At 43.1% G+C, this 20377-nt stretch overlaps 1 protein-coding gene across 1 annotated transcript; it reads right to left on the reverse strand.

Moving 5' to 3' along the window:
- Nucleotides 1-13501: 13501 nt before the first annotated feature.
- On the reverse strand, nucleotides 13502-14661 carry LOC118653421 (protein ARMCX6-like). Its single transcript, XM_036304141.1, has one exon. The coding sequence runs from the start codon at nucleotides 14659-14661 to the stop codon at nucleotides 14077-14079; it is 585 nt and encodes a 194-aa protein (XP_036160034.1). The 3' UTR covers nucleotides 13502-14076.
- Nucleotides 14662-20377: the final 5716 nt, after the last annotated feature.

Raw genomic sequence — 20377 nt, forward strand, 5'->3', positions numbered from 1 at the left:
TCTCCTCTTTGTGGGATTAGGTGATGTCTAGTGGCTGACTTGAGAATGCAGAACCACAGTTAGAGAGTTCCTGGAAAATTAACAGAACAGACTGTCAAGCATAAAGTCAATTTACAAATTCATGGAGATGCTCTCTGTGAAGGAGTTAGAGCCCAGTATAACTGCCAGGCTCAGTTTGGGCAGAGTTTCTAGTCAAGTTCAGAAAGGCAAACAACTCCAAGTTCTCTGCCAGCCTTCCTGAACTTTCTTACTAGACAGCACAGGGGGAAAAGGAGCACACAGCACAGTTTTGTTCTGTCCTTGCAACTGAACTTGTACATATTAAGAGAAAAATGAGTGAAAATGCTTAAATCAAAACTGTTGCATCTGTAGTTGACGTGGCTTTTCTTGATTAATCTTCTTAGCATTCATCATGCTCCATTGTATTTTCCATTTCCTTTGCCTGTCTTCTGAACTAGATGATAAGGTTTATGAACACAAGAATGATACCTGTTTTGTTTACTATTGAATCTCCATATGTCTCTCAAATAATTAGGGCTCAGTGTCTACTCAATTTAATTGTCTAGCAGTCATGCTCCAATTCTGGTTCTGGACAACAGTTTGTGCTTATCTATATATTTTTGAAATATCTTCAATAGATATGCATTATGTTTACAAAGAGAAATTGGTTTTTAAAAATGTGTTAAACAGCCCTAACGGGTTTGGCTCAGTGGATAGAGCATCAGCCTGCGGACTGAAGGGTCCCAGGTTTGATTCTGGTCAAGGGCATGTATCTTGGTTGCGGTCACATCCCCAGTAGGGGGTGTGCAGGAGGCAGCTGATTGATGTTTCTCTCTCATCAATGTTTCTAACTCTCTATCCTTCTCCCTTCCTCTCTGTAAAAATCAATAAAAATATATTTTAAAAAAATGTGTTAATCAATATTTACAATACAGTGGTAATTAACTTAAAAGGGCACATGCATGAAAAGGACCAGAACATTACACACTCAGTATTTTGAGGTCTCTTCACCTTCTTCATTTTTCAGGAATCTCATCCACTGCTATGGCTTCAATTATCACCAATATGTTAATGACTCACAAGCCTACATATCCTGAGTTCAAGATTAATTTATTTGATGCCTACATATTACATATCCCACAAATATTTCATTTTCAAAATCCTATATTTCTCCTTCATCTTATATTGCTAGCTTGTTTCAAAGTCCCATTGATTTTACGTCATTAATGTTTTTGTAGGTGTTAATATTTATAAGAACAATACATACACCTGACAGCAAAGCAATTAGTACAGAGTTTGTGATGAAAAGTAATAATTTCCCCTCTTGCTCTTCCCTAAACTCAGTACCACTCTCTAGAGTTCAGAGGCAAGTTTTCTTAACTTTTAAAATTTTAACTCCTTCTCATGCAGTGGTTCTCAACCAGGGGTACCTGGGTACAGTCAACAATTTTTATGGAGTACCATTGTATGCCAGACACTATTCAAGACATTTAGAGTTTGGTGGTAAGCAAGACAGTGATAGCCTTTATTAAGCTTGCTTTCTTGTGGGGGTAATAAACCATATAATCAATTAAAATAAGGTAGCTAAATTTAACTTTAAGTGATATACATAAACCTTTGTTTTGTTTCATAAACTTCTACCAGGATGTGTTCATACCTCACATTATAAAATGAAGATATCAGCTCTGTTATCCCTTCCTTATCTCTCATCATCTTCTATATCCCATGTTCTGTCAGTTATATTTTATTAAGTCTCATGTTTGCTTGAAATCTCATCCTCATGAGTGATATGTGAATCATTTTCTAAAACTATACAAAATAAATTCATGTGTTAGGACACTACTTGGCAATGAGCAGCATTTATATAGCCATAATCATCTAAGTATTGTTATACAATTTCAATGTATAGAGTTGAAATGGGATATTAAAGATGCACTGTTCAATTGCTATAGAAGATCATGTAAAAGTAAACTTGAATTTACTAGATAGATAGATAGATAGATAGATAGATAGATAGATAGATAGAAGACTATATAAAGCAAAAATCTCAGCAGCATTCTTTCCATGAGAAAGGCAAGGCCACCTTGCTTTCAAGACCCCATGAAGGCATCCCTTTGATGATGATAGCACCTGACTCCCTCAGGTGCTTTCACAAATTCAATCTTGGTCTTTCTTGGGGATGTGGGAGGGTTACCTTTATATTCAGTTGGTCACTTCAGACTGTTCTGGGAGCCATGTAACCATTGTCTACTTATATACTGTCTTCTGGTGTGGTAGAGCTAGGTGTAAGTTGTAAATTAATTTTATCAGGGTATAAATGTATCTTACCCTGCAAATATTTACTCAGTAACTTAGGAGCTAGTTCAAACCTACCCCTTCTTATGTGGCATAATCAGATCTCTGAGATACCTGAGATTATTAGCTTTTGATTTAATCTAGGCCACTACAGTGCCTTAGAAATGTTCTGGAATCCAAGGTCAAAGCTCTTGAGTCACTTGGGGATACTGTTGGTAGATTCAAGATTCAATAGATTATTTTTCCTTATATCCCATCAAATTCTGAATTTACTCTTTAACTTAATTTGCTGCATATTAGGAGCAAGTACACATTTTTTTGTTTTGTTTTGTGTACCTGTTATCTATTGTTTCATAACAAACTATTCCAGAACTTATTAGCTTAAAACAACCATCTTATTTGCTCATTATTTTGCAGATCAGAAATTTGCACTGGGCTTATCTGATGGGTTCTTCTGCTAGTCTTGCTTGAGGTCATTTATATATAGCTGGAGTTAGCTGGTAGATCAGCTGTGGGATGATTTTCCTGTAGCCAGAGTTGCCAGATATAGAAAATAAAATTATAGGATGTCCAGTTAAATTGAGTTCCAGATAAATAATTAATAACTGTGTTTAGTATAAGTATTTCCCATGTAATATTTGATACAGACTTACACTGAAAAATATTTTGTGTTCATCTGAAATTCAAATTTAAGTGGGAATCCTATATTTTATCTGGCAGTTCTTTCTTGGGTCCTCAATTTGAACAGTACATGTCTGTTCCATATGGTCTCATCCTCCAGCAGGTTAGCCTGAGTTTTTGTGCATGATGATTTCAGAGCAGAAAGAGGACAAGCACCACTGAAAATGCACTGTTCCAAACTCTTCATGAGTTGTGTTTGCTAATGTTCAAACTGGCCAAGGCAAATCACATGGCCAGGCCCAGAGTCAATGTGGGAGGGAACTACACAATGGTATGGACACAAGAAACATGCTTCTTTGGCAGCCATTAGTATAATATTTTCTTAGAGGTTATTTATTTTTAATTTTTTGAGAGAGAGAAAGAAAGAAAGAAAGAGAGGGAGGGAGGGAGGAAGGAAGGAAGAAAGGGAGGGAGGGAGGAAGGAAGGAAGAAAGGGAGGGAGGGAGGGAGGAAGGAAGGAAGGAAGGAAGGAAGGAAGGAAGGAAGGAAGGAAGGAAAAAGAAAGAAAGAGAAAGAAAGAAAGAAAGAAAGAAAGAAAGAAAGAAAGAAAGAAAGAAAGGGAGGGAGGGAGGAAGGAAGGAAGAAAGGGAGGGAGGGAGGGAGGGAGGAAGGAAGGAAGGAAGGAAGGAAGGAAGGAAGGACGGAAGGAAGAAAAAAGAAAGAAAGAAAGAGAGGAAGAAAGAAAGAAAGAACCATCAATATGAGAGAGACACCTCGACTGGTTTCCGCCTGCATGCACCCCTACCGTGGCCAGGAATGAACCTGCAACTGAGATACATTCCCTTGACCAGGAATCAAACCACAACCCTTCAGTCCACTCTAACCACTGAGAAAAACTGGCCAGGGCTTAGAGTTTCTTCTAATTGTCTTTTCTCCCTTATTTGCCTCTAGTTTTTATAACCTCTCAATTCATTTTACCCAGTCCTCTTTTGTTCATGAATTCACCCACTATCCCAAATCCTCTGTCATCTTGCTCCACTTTGGTCTGGTCAACCATGCCTGCTGTTCAGCTGACATCTTAAAACCAACCTTTATTGCTTTCTCAAGTTGGGATCACAATTTCTTTGATACCATACTTACCTTTGATGTAATCACTTACCTTTTTTTGTTGGAGTGCATGTTCAAATAACTTCCTAAGAGAAGGTCCACAAGAGGTAAACTTTCTGAGTACTTTAAGTCCTGAAAACAGCTTTATTGTCACCACGTACCTATTTGATAGTATGTTTAGAGGTAGAATACTAGAGAAAGGCATATTTTCTAAGGATTTGAGAGCATTTATACATTGACGTTTAGGATACAGAATTATGAATAAGAAGTCTAATGTCAGTGTGATTTGTAGATGACTTTTGCCTTACCCTCAAAAGATTTTAGGATCTACTTTTAGTCTTTATTACTCTAAAATTTCTTGAGTATATGTCTAAGTGAGGATCCTTGTTATTAAATGTATTGGGCACACAAAGCACATTTCCTTTTCATTAAAAAAAGAAAAAATAGTGAGGATCTATGTATAAATCATCCACAATTCACAACAAACATTAACACATTGTTGTATTTGTTTAAAATATTTTTATTAATAGATAAAATTGGGCTACATTGTTAAAGTCACATTTTCCTCCAACCCTTCCCACAGCTAATTTATATTGTAAAATTAATGTGCACTTTTTCGGTACCCATTTGTAATTTTACTACAAAGATATGTATCCATAATAATATATAGTATTGTTTCATATGTTTAAAATTATATAAATGGCATCATATCTTTTTACAAATGCTTATTTGACACAACATTGGGTTTCTGAGAATTGTCTAGACTGATATACAGAGATCTAGTCCACCATTTTTACACTTTATCAATTCTGTTATATAAATATATGACATATTACTTATTCAAAAACCTACAGCAAGCATCAACTGTTCAATAAGCTAAAACATCAACCATTAAAATCAGCAAAAAGGCAAGTATGCTCTGTATCATTAATACTGATGTTCTGGCCCTGGCTCGCTTGGCTCAGTGGATAGAGCGTTGGCCTGCAGACTGAAAGGTCTTGGGTTCAATTCTGGTCAAGGGCATATGCCTGGGTTGCGGGCTCGATCCCCAGTAGGGGGCAGGGGCGTGTGAGGGAGGCAGCCGATCAATGCTGCTCTTTCATCATTGATGTTTCTATCTCTCTCTCCCTCTCCCTACCTCTCTGAAATCAATAAAAATATAATTTAAAAAAATACTGGGTAAACACCAGAAATTGCTGCCTCCCACAACAACTTCAAATATACAACTAAAAGACAAAACGGACATCATCCAGAACTACAAGAAGGCTGGCCAAGTGGAAATTCTACAACTAGAAGGAAAGAGAAAACCACACTGAGACTCAGAGGAGGTGCGGAAGTAAAGCGCAGAGGTATGGAGGCGCACGCGGCAAGGGCTGGCAACTGAGGACACGGCTGTCTTTTTGAATCGGGAGGGAGTCACAAGCCCCTGACTGCTCTGAACTCCAGTTCCGGGAAGTCTCTGGGGACCCAGACTCATACAGGGAGAAGCTGGACTGTCTGGCAGCGGGCAGAACTCGGAACTCTAGGGCAGCTTTCTCCCAGAGGTGCTTGCAGTGATTACTGGGACACTGAGACGCGGGGCCTCTTAGGGCAGGGCTGAGGATCAGCCATAGCTGTTTGCTCCACCCTGTTGATTCCCTGATACCCCGGCCCACCCAAGCTGTGCACAAAGGCTTTTGCATATGAATGCCCCGGCACTTTGCAATCTGAAAATTACCTAACAAACTGAAGCTGGGCCAGACAGACCCAGAACTTCCAAGAGAAGGCCCAAGGCCCCACAGCAGCTTGCATTGCTTCACAGCTGGGCCTCATCTGGGCACCTCCAAACCCCAAATAAGGAAGGGGAATCTGCAGATCTCTTTGTAGCTCCTGCTGGGTAGCTTCAGGCAGAGGCTAAATTAGCACCTCCTTAGATCCAAGAGCCAGTGTACCCAGTGGTCAGAGTGGGACTATCCAGATTACAATCCCTCAGATCCATAAGGGACACACTCAGGGGGCAGACTCAGTGAGCACCAAAGCCCCACTGAAGCAAGTCTTGCCCCAGAAGGGTGTCTTCAGCACAGAAGTTCTCCCACTGTAGACACAGCTGATTCTCACAGCCAATTGGCCTGGAGGTCAATTCCTCCCAGTGATACCTACAACAATCAAGGCTTAACTACAAAAAGACTGTGCACAAAGCTCACAAAGGGGTGCACCAAGAGTGTCCACCTCAGGTAATTGGAGAAGATGAGCCACTGGGCCCTATAGGGCATCAAGCACACAAAACCACTCTACCAACACAGGGAAGCATAAAAAATGCAGAGACAAAGAAACAGGTCACAAATGACAGAAATGGAGGGAAGCAAATGACTGGATATAGAGTTCAAAACCACACTTTTAAGGTTTTTCAAGAATTTTCTAGAAACCGCCGATAAATTTAGTGAGACCCTGGAGGATATGAAAAAAGACCAACTAGAAATTAAGCATACACTGACTGAAATAAAGAATAATATACAGAGATCCAACAGCAGACAAGAGGATCCCAAGAATCAAGTCAAAGATTTGAAATATGAAGAAGCAAAAAAATACCCAACCAGAAAAGCAAAAAGAAAAAAGAATCCAAAAATATGAAGATAGTGTAAGGAGCCTCTGGGACAACTTCAAGCGAACAAACACCCGAATTATGGGGGTGCCAGAAGAAGAGAGCAAGATATTGAAACCCTATTTAAAGAAATAATGACAGAAAACTTCCCCTACCTGGTGAAAAAAAATAGACTTACAAGTCCAGGAAGCGCAGAGAACCCCAAACAAAAGGAATCCAAAGAGGACCACACCAAGACACATCATAATTAAAATGCCAAGGGCAAAAGACAAAGAGAGAATCTTAAAAGCAGCAAGAGAAAGAAAGTCAGTTACCTACAAGGGAGTACCCATACGACTGTCAGCTGATCTCTCAACAGAAACTATGCAGGCCAGAAGGGAGTGGCAAGAAATATTCAAAGTGATGAATACCAAGAACCTACAACCAAGATTACTTTACCCAGAAAAGCTATCATTCAGAATTGAAGGTCAGATAAAAAGCTTCACAGATAAGAAAAAGCTAAAAGGGGTTCATCACTACCAAACCAGTATTATATGAAATGCTGAAAGGTATTCTTTAAGAAGAGGAAGAAGAAAAAGGTAAAGATAAAAATTATGAACAGCAAATACATATCTATTAACAAGTGAATCTAAAAATCAAGTGAATAAGAAATCTGATGAACAGAGTAAACTGGTGAATATAATAGAACTAGGGGCATAGAAAGGGAGTTGACTGACAATTCTTGGAGGGAAAGGGGTGTGGGGGTGCAGGAAGAGAATGGACAAAAATTGTACACCTATGGATGAGGACAGTGGGAGGGGTAAGGGCAGAGGGTGGGGTGGGAACCGGGTGGAGGGGAGCTATGGGGGGAAAAAGAGGAACAACTGTAATAATCTGAACAATAAAGATTTCATTTAAAAAAAACTGATGTTCTGGAGGTTCTCAACAGTGCAATGAGATAAGAAAAAGAAATGAGCTATAAAATACTGAATAGGAAGAGATAAAATTGTCATAAGTTTACTATGTTTGTCTACTTAAAAAGTCAGAAAGAAAAAAGAGACAAAATAATAAAATTAATAAGAGGGTTTAACAAAGAAGCCTGAATGTAGAATGGCAATGCTACATCAAGGGTTTTTATACAAACCAGCAATAAGAGTATCTATTACTTTTATTTTCAAATTGCAAACATGCATATGTATAAAATTCACAATGCACAAAAGAAAAAGGAGTCATTTATTGATTTTCCCCAAAATATAGCCTTTTCGAAATGGAAACTCAATACATATGTCAGGAGGCAAAAGATGCTATAACTTTCTTTGTGTATCTTTACAAAGGAAATATACGATATTACAAAATGCAAAATCATATATAATAATATATAATGCAACAATCTATAATAATAAAAGTGTAATATGCTAATTAGACTGGATGTCCTTCCGGAAGACCTTCCAGATGACCTTCTGAATGAAGCCTGTGCTGCGAGGGAAGGCTGGGTCCCTGGTGCCAGAGGGAAGCAGGGGCCTGCAGCCGGGGGAAGGAAGGCCTTCTCTTGCAGGAATTTCCTGGATTGGGTCTCTAATATATATATATATATATATATATATATATATATATATATATATATATATATATATATACCAGAGGCCCGGTGCACAAAAATTAGTGCACTCCGGGGGGAGGGGGGGTCCCTCAGCCCGGCCTGTGCCCTCTCGCAGTCTGGGACCCCTCGGGAGATAACGACCTGCTGGCTTAGGCCTGCTCCCAGGTGGCAGAGGGCAGGCCCAATCCCTAGGTGCAGCCCCTGGTTGGGCTCAGAGCAGGGCCGACTGGGGAGTTGGGGCGCCGCCCCCTGTCATGCACAGAGCAGGGTGGATTGGGAGGTTGCAATGCCACCCTCAGTCACGCTCAGGGTAGGGCTGATTGGGGGGTTGGGGCACCGCCCCCTGTCACACTCAAGGCAGAGTCGATGGGGAGGTTGTGGCACCACCCCCTGTCATGCACAGAGCAGGGCCGATCAGGGGGTTGGGGAGCTCCCCCCTGTCACGCACAGAGTAGGGCCAATAGGGGAGTTGGGGCACCGCCCCCTGTCACACACAGAGCAGGGCGGATCAGGGGGTTGGGGCCCTGCCCCCTGTCACACACAGAGCCACAGGGCAATCAGGGGGGTTTGGGCGCTGCCCCCTGTCACACTGATCCTGGTGCCAGGAGGCCTCTCAGCTCCGCTGATCCCGGTGCTGGGAGTCATGTTACCCTTTTACTATGTAGAATAGAGGCCTGGTGCATGGGTGGGGGCCGGCTGGTTTGCCCTGAAGGGTGTCCTGGATCAGGTTGGGGGTCCCCACTGGCGTGCCTGGCCAGCCTCGATCAGGGGATGATGGCTGTTTGCAGCTGGTCACACACCCTTCAGGGTGGGGGTCCCCACTGGGGTGCCTGGCCAGTCTGGGTAAGGGGCTGAGGGCTGTTTTCAGGCTGGGACTGAAGCTCCCAACTGCTCCTTTTTTTCGTTTTTCTTTTTTTATTCTGGGCCAGCTTTAGCTCTGAGGCTCCAGCTCTTAGGCCTCCGCTCCTGAAAGCAGGTATCTGGTTTGTTTCAGTTCTCGAAACTCTGTATCAACTCCAGCTCTGAGATCCCAGCCGGCTGAAAGCTGGTTTCTGGGGTTTTGTTTAGCGTCTATATTTGTTACAATGTTTGAAACTGCAGGCTCAGAGGCCGGCAAGGCAGGCGGGGAACGTTGGAGTCCTCCGTCACTGAAGCAAGCAAGCCTCATGTTAGTTTCAAGCTGCCTGGCTGCCGGCCGCCAGCTTGGCTGACAGTTAATTTGCATAGTGCCCTGATTAGCCAATAGGAAGGGTAGCGGTCGTACGCCAAATACCATGTTTCTCTTTTCTTAGTATATATATATATATATATGTATATATGTATTATATATATATATATATGTATTATTTACAATAATTGCCACAACACAGAAAATGTAAAATTCTAGATTGATCAAATATGTCACTAAAAAATTCAAGGGAAGAGTTGAGAGAAACCACTGCCTGAAAATAGCCATATTTCAAATGTGGTTAATGGATACCATATGGCTGGCAAGTCTATACATAAAAAAAAAAAAAAAAAACCTTCCTTTTCTCTCACACAAATAAAGTAATTCTGGCGAGGGAAGAAACCAGTCCCCAGTTTCCAATGGTGAGAAATAGGCAGGGTGAGGGTTCCCAAGCTTCCTGTGGGCCAGAGTATGTCCTGAGAAGGAACTTGGGACAGAAGCCTACTCACAAGCACCAACACACTCCTCCCCAGCAACACACACACCTTCTGGTCACCCAGGGATCTGAGGTTCCTAAGTTAGAGGTTCCTGGGAGAAAGGGGTGTGCCTCAGGAGGGACTTGAACACCAGGAGGCCACAGAAGGGATGCTCAGCTGGGTGCATGAGGATCCCAGACTGTGCTACTCTGCAGCATGAGGGTGGAGTGATAAATGATGCTGGGTTAACTGGTTATCCATTTAGAAAAAGGAGTAAAGTTGGATCACTACCTGCCACAGAGTGTGAGGTGCTGCACGCAGCATGTGTAGCAGACACGGGCTTGGCCAATCCTCTGCAAGGCTGTGCTGGACTCTGGAGTGGCACCCACCTGGATCCCATACCAATCAGTGGCCCCTAGAAGGGAGCAGGGAGCCAGTCCTCCACCCAGCTGTCACTCTTAGACAAATGGTGCTATGGCAGCTTGGAGATTGACTTGGTGAGTGCTGTGCCTGACTGTGGGTGGCACTTCAAAGTGAGAGAATTGTGGTTGAAACTACTTTCAGAGTGGCACATAGGGCCACGGTGAGGATGCAGAGTTTGGGACTGGATATTTGAGCTGGGAAGCTGGATGATACTTGAGCTGGGAAGCTGGATGTCTGCAACCTTGCCTGCACTTATGGTGTGTGTGTCGGGGGGCGGGGGCGGTGAGGAGGGAGAGAAATGCAGGTTGTAAAACCACAGATTCCCCAGGAGAGGCAGCAGGCTGGGAGGGCACTGAGAGTTAATGTGGTATCTACAGCACCAAATGTAGATGTAATGATGAGATGAATAAGAAGAAAAGCCAAGGCCCTTTCTGGGACTAGAAGGCAGCCAGGCTGTGGCAGCAGCTCCATATTTACACAAGAGACAGCTTAGGCTGGGGCAGCCCCATTAGGGCAGGACACCTCCCCACAGAGTGTGACAAGCTCAAACTTTGATGACCATGTCAAATGTTTACCATTGGGAAACCCAGAAAGAATCCCTGTTAGTTGCAGCAGGGAAGGTAGGTAAGTTTTGTGCTTGGAGGTCTCTTACTGTTTCATTTTTAATTCAGTATGGGAGGGGGCGCCAGAGTCTTTCCAGTGCTGACGGCCTCTGAATATCTTTTTTGAAAAATATATTTTTATTGATTTCCTAGAGGAAGGGAGAGAGAGAGAGAGAGAGAGAGAGAGAGAGAGAGAGAGAGAGAGAGAGAAACATCAATGATGAGAGAGAATCACTGACCGGCTGGCTCCCGCATACCCCACACTGGGGATGGAACCCGCTACCCAGCCATGTGCCCTGACCAGAAATCGAACCGTGACCTCCTGGTTCATAGGTCGATGATCAACCACTGAGCAACACAGGCTGGGCTAGTATCTGAATATCTTAATTGGACCATGACTGGCAGGCCTGCTCTGGACTCCCCTCCATGTCCGCAGGCAGAATCCACTGGGAACTGGGCTCCTGCCCTGGCACAGCAACCCACCAAGGGATGAAGGGCATACCAGAGGGCTGAGCTTCCAGACACAGGGAGAATCTTTGGAAGGGCAGTGCCAGCAAGTGGAGAGGAGGCTCTTGACTGGGCCAAGGCCACACCATGGAGACACTTCAATGCAGGCAGGCTCCCCTGTGACAGAGATGGGCAGAAAGTCTCCGAGGCCCTCCCTGTGTTGGGAGTCAGCTGTGGCCTGCAAGCACCAAGTGCCTTCCTCAGGCCTGGGGGGAAACGTCTTGATGCATAACACAAGGGGAATTCAGCAGAGTGCAGAGAAGCAGGGAGGCGTGTGTTAATTTGGGATCCTGAGCCAGGAGGAAGGAGAAACCCCTCTGCCTTTGTGCTGAGGTTAAAGAGGCCGAGCCGTAGGGTGTCACTGAAGACAGCATGGGCCATGCTGACTGCACCACGGGGACAGGTGGATGCAGGGACTGTCTGCAGGGCAACCCTCAAGATTGGAAAACAGATTGTCCAGGCCACCCGAGGCTTGCTTGGGAGAAAAAGATGGTCGCATTACCAGCTCTTAGGAAACAAGACAGGGCTCCAGAGCCAGCAAAAAAGCCCCAGGGCGCTGATCCTTATTGGGCGTGTGGTGTCACTGCAACCTCGAATCATGTGCCAGCCGTCCAAGGTCCCAAGACCTGGGAAGAGGTCGCATCCCCATTCTTGTGTGGAGGATCCCTGAGATGGCCCCGGGGACCTGGCAAGCACCAATGCCCACTAGACAGCCTGAAGCATAGGGCAATGGGAACAGGCAGGAGAGCTGTAACCCACCTGCAAACCAAACTCTGGGAAAAGGGAGAAAAACTAAAATAAAACTACACTCCCTGTGGAGCATAATCAGGAGGCAGAACACTTAGAGAGCACTGATGCCTGGGGCACAGTGACCCAGAGCAGCATCCCAAGAGACCAGCAGAGGGCAACGGGCACAGAAGCATTACTGCCCAAGGGAAGCTTCTTGTCCACTGACCTGGCCAGAGCTTTGAGGAACAGGGCCATTGCCTGACACATCCAAAACACGCAGGGAACCCGGCTTTGGAGACACAGGGTCTAAGGCCCATTGACGTGGGTCTGGAAACGAGTTGCCCATTTCAATGAAGTGGTTCAGTGGTTAGAGCTGGGCTCTTCCTTTCCTCTAAGGCAGTGGTTCTCAACCTTCTGGCCCTTTAAATACAGTTCCTCACTCATGTTGTGACCCAACCATAAAATTATTTTCGTTGCTACTTCATAACTGTAATGTTGCTCCTGTTATGAATCATAATGTAAATATTTGAAATGCATGGTGGTCTTAGTTGACCCCTGTGAAAGGGTCGTTCGACCGCCAAAGGGGTCGCGACCCACAGGCTGAGAACTGCTGCTCTAAGGGGTATTGGGAGCTTGGATGGAGGGGAGGATGTGTCTCTTGATCAGTGGAATAGCCACAGCCATTCCAAGCACCCCCAGCGTCTGCCTTATGACCCCCACAGGAAGTTGGTGGAGAACTCCACTCTCCTCTTCCTGGATCCCACCGAAGGTTCCAGGGATGGTGCAGAAAGGTAGTTCCACCAAGAGAAGCAGGGGCAGCCAACTCTTCTCACTCTGCCAGGAATTTGGTCTTGGGACCCCAAGGAAATGAGGGGTTCTGGAAGTAGGTTTAACAGCAGCTTCCCAGAAGAGAATGACACAAAGTAGACACTCAGCAAGTGGAAACCATTATTGCTGCAATCGTCCATTAAATGTGCAGGGATGGGTGGCCCAGTGGCCCCCAAGGATGTGTAGACAAACCCAAGGATACCGACATTCCTCTCTAGGCTGGCAGTCAAGGAAAGACACCTTCATCAAGGGATTATTTGGTGCCAGGTGCCAGGTGCCAGGCACTGTGCTGCCTGCTTCACAGGTGTTATCTCTTTCAGTCCTCCCAACATTTTATCCTAATTCCACCAAACCCCCTCCATGCCCTCACCTTCCCTCAGCCCCCAACCCCTTGCTGAGGTTTTCCTGAACACTGCCGCCCATCTCTACCCCTGCCTCCTGTGAGCACTGATAAGAGTGCATTTGTCAGAGCAAATGCCTCCCTTCCCTCCTCCCTGACCCAGTTAGCATTTATCCTGCAGTTTTGTCTTTCTCCTCATTCACACTGTCAACTCAAGGACAAGTACCATGTCTCATTTTCGCCAGTCAAAGCACACAAGTTTATTGATGAAACACACAAATGTAGACTTGGGTGGATGAGGTTAAGTCAGCACAGAACATGGAAAGGGAGTGCACTTTTCTGATGAATGGGCTCACCATCCATCGGCTGGTGTAGAAGAAAGAGTAAACGAAAAAGAATTCGACATATGCAGCAACAACAGCATTTTCAGCACAAGCTCCGATATGTGTCTGGTCTCCACAAGACAGTCCAGCTTAGACAGGGAGACCACCAAAGGCAAGCATCCTTCCTGATGCTTTGTCCACAGCTGGCAGCTGCAATGAGCCCTTTACCACAGGAAGAAGGAAGGAAGTAATTTACAATGCACATTACCTGTAGACTGCACAACCAGAAGTTACTCAGAGCTCAGTGGGAACCCCCGCCCCGCCAATAGTAACGTGGTCCTCGATTTAGCAAGTGTGACTTTCACCCCATGACGTGGTGATGGCTAAGGCTGGGTCTTCTATAGCACCCTCTGCAGAGTCTTTGAATGAGAACACAAGTGCGTGCTCCCCAAACGGGTTTTGGGTAGATTTGGTCCCATTCTGTTTGGGATGGTCTTTTAAGAGGCCAGGGTGTCCGGGAGAACCTGTCCGTTTCCGTTCCTGATAAAGAGGGACATGAATGAGAGCAGCATTTGGGGACCCAGCAATTCCCCTGCCAAGACTGGTTTTTCAGACAAACCCATCAACTGTTTCAAAACATGAACCTCAGCACATCCACTTCCCTCTGATATCAAAGGAAACCTCGGGTCTGAAACGGATTTGGCAAGCATGTTATTAATAACTGTCATGCTTATTAACAAATTTAATCCGGCCTGCTGCAGAAATGAGTTGCAGCAATGTGACACAGTTTCCCGACACACTTCACTGATGGACATCTTAATCTGGCCCTGATTTTCCACACTGGCACTCTCGTGATCCAGGGCACATAAAGCCTGCTTCACAGTGGGGTCGGGAGTGGGGATCGTGTTTCCAACAATGGAGAGGCTGGACAAATGACTATTGATATTGTGGCTAAATGAAAAACCAGCATCCTCGGGCTGAGCAAACATTTTTCCCTGAATGAAAGGACCCTTGGAGAGGCCAAGAGCACAACTGAAAATTTTAAATGGCTTATGCTTCACAAAAAATGTTATCATTTCCATTAGGCAAATGGTGATTCTCCTTTATTGAGGCCATGTTCCTTTGGGGAAGCCTTGAGTTCTTACTGCCCGCCGTTGATTTCCGCCTCATTGCCAGGACTTGCCTTTTCCTGTATCTTTGACTAAGGTCCAGAGCTCTTACCTATACTCAACCCTGTCTGAACCTCTCTATTTTTCTGTGTTGTTTGTTTGTTTGTTTTCTTCGTCTGGCTGTACCCTCTCATGATTAGCGGGTGAACACCAGCAACTTCTAGCCCTGACCTCCAGACGTGCTTTCACAAAATAACTAATTTGTGTATATCCCACATCTATGACAAGTCAAAGAATGTTCCTACACTTGAATCAGCCATCTAGTTGTGATATTCTAGTAAGGAGATATTTGAACCATCTTTTCCTGTACACAAACTGCACTATCTGCGATCCAACATGGAACTAGGGACAATGCAAACATATAAAGCTTTGATCTGAGTCTCCACAGATACACATGTCAAAACTCAGGTTACAAGGGTATCAGTATCTCTCTTTTTTTGTTTAGGGTCTTAATTTAAAAATGTTTTTAGTCTGCTTTTTTCCTACCTTATTGTTTTCTCAGGAGTATAACATTTGATTTTTCCCTTCACCAAAGTGAGAGGGGAGGAGAAAAAAGTCTGGGAGAGGGAGAAGCTCATTTGCTTCTAGGCCCTATATTCTGACTCAGACATGCCTCCTGGATATCGCACTGTGTGGAGCACTTTCCTTTCTTCCTTGCCTAGAACTATGTCTACTGGTAGACAGATAACAGAGAATGGAGATTAGGAGAAGTACATATGTCCCCTCTCTTTAGAGTGAGAACTCTAGTTTTCAAATATCTCCCATTTATGCCCTGGCTGGTTTGGCTAAGTGAATAGAGCATTTGCCTTCAGACTGAAGGATCTTTTGTTTGATTCCGGTCAAGGGTACATACTGTACTTTGGTTGCAGGCTTGATCTTAGGCCGGGTTGGGGCACATGTAGGAAGCAATCAATTGATCTCTCTCTCTCTCTCTCTCTCTCTCTCTCTCTCTCTCCCTTCCTCCCTCCTTCCCTCCCTTCCACTCTCTCCAAATATCTCCCATTTATCTCAGGCACACTTCCAGCCACTTTCACTACCCCTCCTTGGCCCCACAAATGCCCATCTTTTCAATTCCCCTGCCCCTACTCATTCTCTTGACGTGTATCTCTTCCCTTAAAGCCTCACTTTTCTGTTCCACCCCTCATTTGTGCCCCAAAGATATTGAAGCCCCCCCCAAAAAAAAAAAAAAATTTAATTAGCATTAACTAAGGCTTTTCTAAAGACAGGAGTGGATAAGCGGGTACTGATTTTGTGCTTGCCTCTACCACCCCCTTGTGACCAATTCAGGTCCTACATTTCTTTGAAGAAACCAGTTTCTACTAAAAAAAAAAAAAAAAAAAAAAAAAAAAATCCCTTGATCTTCTTCTTCTTCCTTTTCCTTGAGTTGTGCCGCCCCCTACAGACAGCAAACAATCAAATAGAGAATGGTTGGTGAACATTTAGTGCTGGTTGGTAGGTCAAAGTTCTTACTTTTTACGGATTCAGGACTCTGTTAAAGGATTCTCACCTCTCACTCCCAGATCCCAACATCAGCTCTCCCCCTACCCCATTTATGAAACTAAGATGAGCTGGTGGGAAGCCTGCATATGTAGGGAAAGCTGACTCTGCCCCTTCAAGCCTCTGCTCCCAATTCCACTCTTATCCCACACTGAGAGCAATGTTCACTCTCACACCAAATTGCACACAACCAGAACAATGTTTTCCTTTTTCACTTGGCTACAAATACATCTCTCTAAGGTCAATAAAGAGCTGATGGCTGGACGGAAAAAAAGAGAGAAAGAGAGAGAAAGAGAGAAAGAGAGAGAGAGAGAGAGAAAGGAAGGAAGGAAGGAAGGAAGGAAGGAAGGAAGGAAGGAAGGAAGGAAGGAAGGAAGAAAGAAAGAAAGAAAGAAAGAAAGAAAGAAAGAAAGAAAGAAAGAAAGAAAAGAAAGACCTTTCCACAATTCTTGGTCACCTGAGAAACATATTATCAATGGGCCATGGCCCCCAAATTCCCCTCCCTCTAGCAGTGATGCAAGTGTGTACCAGCCTCTCTCCCTTCTCCCCAGTGCAACAGACTTATCATTCATTGTTTTCTATGCCGGTGCTAGAAACCAAAAGATAATGCATTTTCACTAGTATTTCTATTTGTACTTCATTGTCTTCTCCTAGAAAACAGGGAAACATCCCATCTCTTCATTTCTCCACATGTCAGCTACTAATATCCATCATCTTTCTCAGAACCACGAGAAAGCAGGTTTCATGAAATAAAGCATGGAGAAAGTGAAGTTTTAAATATTTACTAGTATGTATTGCCTCTGCTCATTTTTCTTTGAAATACTGGCTTTAAAATATATATTTGTACATGCTTTTCTGTGTATGAGAAGTTTTGTGGAATGATGTTTGCCAAAATGTTACCACTGGTTATTTCTGATAGCTTCATGTCTAAACAACAGTAACATCACCCAGGTATCAGGAATGTTGTAAAAATTGATGAGATTGCATTGAAGAAGCATTTTCAGTTCTTAGAGGTAAACAAAGACCCCATTTCTCAGAGGATTTATTTCTTTTTTAATTTTGTTTTATTGCTTAAAGTATTACAAATAGTATTACATATGTCTCCTTTCCCCCCGCCCCCCTTGACCTTCCCCCGACCTCCCCTACCCCCCAGTGTCTTGTGTCCATTGGTTATGCTTATATTCATGCATACAAGTCCTTCGGTTGATCTCTTATCCCACCCCCCCCGCCCGCTCAACCCTCCCCAGCCTTCCCGCTGTATTTTGACAGTCTGTTCGATGCTGCCCTGCCTCTGTATCTATTTTTATTCATCAGTTTATAGTGGTCTTTATTATCCATAAATGAGTGAGATCATGTGGTATTTTTCTTTCATTGACTGGCTTATTTCCCTTAGCATAATGCTCTCCAGTTCCATCCATGCTATTGCAAATGGTAAGAATTCCTTCTTTTTCACAGCAGCATAGTATTCCATTGTGTAGATGTACCACAGTTTTCTAATCCATTCATCTGCTGATGGGCACTTAGGCTGTTTCCAAATCTTAGCTATGGTAAATTGTGCTGCTATGAACACAGGGGTGCATATATCCAGAGGATTTATTTCAATAGTTTATTTATTAAATTCCATGAGGCCAACGGGTTCACATAAAGGTGCTCAACATTACTAATCACCAGGAAAATGCAAATAAAAACCACAATGAAATATCATCTCACACCTTTTATGATGGGTATCATCAAGAAGGCAAGAGCCCGGCTTGTGTGGCTCAGTGGTTGAGTGTCAACCTCTGAACCAGCAGGTCACCGTTCAATTCCCTGTCAGGGCATATGCCCAAGTTGCAGGCTTGATCCCCAGTGTGGGGTATGCAGAAGGCAACCAATCAATGATTCTCTCTCATCATCAATGTTTCTATCACTCTCTCCCTCTCTCTTCCTTTCTGAAATAAATAAAAATATATTTTAAAAAAATAAGGCAAGAAATAACAAGTATTGGCTTGGATATGGGGAAAGGGAATTCTTGTGCATTGGTTGGAATGTAAATTGCCATAGCTATTATGGAAAACAATATATAGCTTCTTCAAAAAAATTTTAAAATAGCCCTGGCTGGTTTAACTCAGTGATTAGAGCATTGGCCCATAGACCTAAGGGTCAGAGGTCTGATTCCCTATCAAGGACAGGTACCTTGGTTGCACGTTCCCAACCCCTGGTAGGGGTGCATGAGAGAGGCAGCCAATCAATGTGTCTCTCTCGAGTTGACCTCTCTATGTATCTATCTCTCCTCTTTCCCCACCCCGCTCCCTTCCCTCTACACTCTTTAGAAATCAATGAAAAAATACCCTTTGGTGAGGATTAAAAATATATATTTTAATAGAGCTACCAAAAGATCCAGCAATTCCACTTCTGTGTATATGTCTAAAGGAAAGGAAATGAGGATCTCAAAGAGCTATCTGCATCCCCATGTTTCATTCCAGCATTACTCACAATAGCCGAGACATGGAAACAACCTAAGTGTTCATCAATGGATGAATGGATAAATAAGATGCGGTGTATGTATACAATTGAATGTTATTCGGCCATAAGAAAAAGGAAACCCTGCTGTTTGTGACAACTTGGATGAAACTTGAGGGCATAATGCTAAGTAAAATAAGACAGAGAAAGATAAATACTGTATGATAACACTTATATGTTGAATCTAAAAAAGCCAAACTCAGAGAAAAAGAGATCAGATGTGGGGGCATGTTGGGGAGATAGCGGTTAAAGGCTATAAACTTATAGTTATAGGATTAACAAGTGCTGGGGATATAATGTACAGCATGGTGAATATAGCTCATACTACTATATTATATACTTGAAAGTTGCTAAGAGAGTAGATATTAAATGTTCTCACACACCCCAAAAATTGTAATTATGTGACAGGATAGAGGTGGTAGCTAATGCTATGGTGGTAATAATTTTGCAATATAGAAATGTATCGAATTAATAGGTTGTATACATTAAACTTACAGCAATATGTCAATTATATCTCAATAAATCTGGGGGAAATGCCACTAGTGTATGGCAAAATGACACCTTAGAAAAAGGAAAACCAAAAATTACCTACCCTCTCTCTTAGCTAATTAAGGTTGTTCACTTTGCCCGGCTGCAGTGACTCAGTGATTGAGTGTCAACCTATGAACCAGGAGGTCACAGTTCAATTCTGGTCAGGGCACATGCCCGGATTGTAGGCTTGATCCCCAGTGGGGTGGGTGCAGGAGGCAGCTGATCAGTGATCCTCTCTCTTCATTGATGTTTCTATCACTCTCTCCCTCTCCCTTCCTTTCTGAAATCAATAAAAATGTTTTGTTTTGTTTGTTTGTTTGTTTTTTTAAAAAAAAGGTTGTTCAATTTTATTTATTAACTATGTTCCAGCACTATTTTAGCATTTTATAAACATTGCCTCATTTAATCATCTGATATAAGGACTCATTATCCACATCTTGACAACTATCATTTTAACACATTTCCCTTTTTGGTCTAAAAAATTTTCCACTCAGTATGTGCTCCAAACAAATCTATATAAACCCTACTCATCCTCCCATTATATCTAGCATCTCTTTCATTTCATTTATAACCTAGGCTGCAATGAACATTTTTCTTTCCCAACAATTAAACCAAAAAATCACCATACAGAGTGTCTGAAAATGTATACATACTTTAAATGATTATAAAGTTAATATTTATTAACATACAGTTCATTTTCAAAATGGAGTGAGTTATCAGCTGTTAAAGTATGTATACATTTTTGGGGATGTTCTATATATTACAGATGAGAAAATAGAGATGACGAAAAAGATTAGAATATTACATTCATGCATTATCCTATTACTTATAGCCACTCTTTACTATATAGTCTTTCAGAAATTTTAATGCATGTAAATGTTTTATATTTCCTTTAAAAATATACTATGTATACAGTCATTAACTGGCTTTTCCACTTAAGATTATAGACTAAGCCCTGGCCAGCATGCTCAGTGGTTAGAGCATTGGCCTGGGCACCAGAAGGTCTCTGGTTGATTCCAGTCTAGGGCACATACCTGGGTTGCAGGTCCATTCCCCGAGTGGGAGGCAATGATTCAATATGTCTCTGTCACATGGATGT

This window comes from Myotis myotis, unplaced genomic scaffold (assembly GCF_014108235.1).
Source record: "Myotis myotis isolate mMyoMyo1 unplaced genomic scaffold, mMyoMyo1.p scaffold_m19_p_4, whole genome shotgun sequence".
In the NCBI taxonomy this organism is placed as follows: domain Eukaryota; kingdom Metazoa; phylum Chordata; class Mammalia; order Chiroptera; family Vespertilionidae; genus Myotis; species Myotis myotis.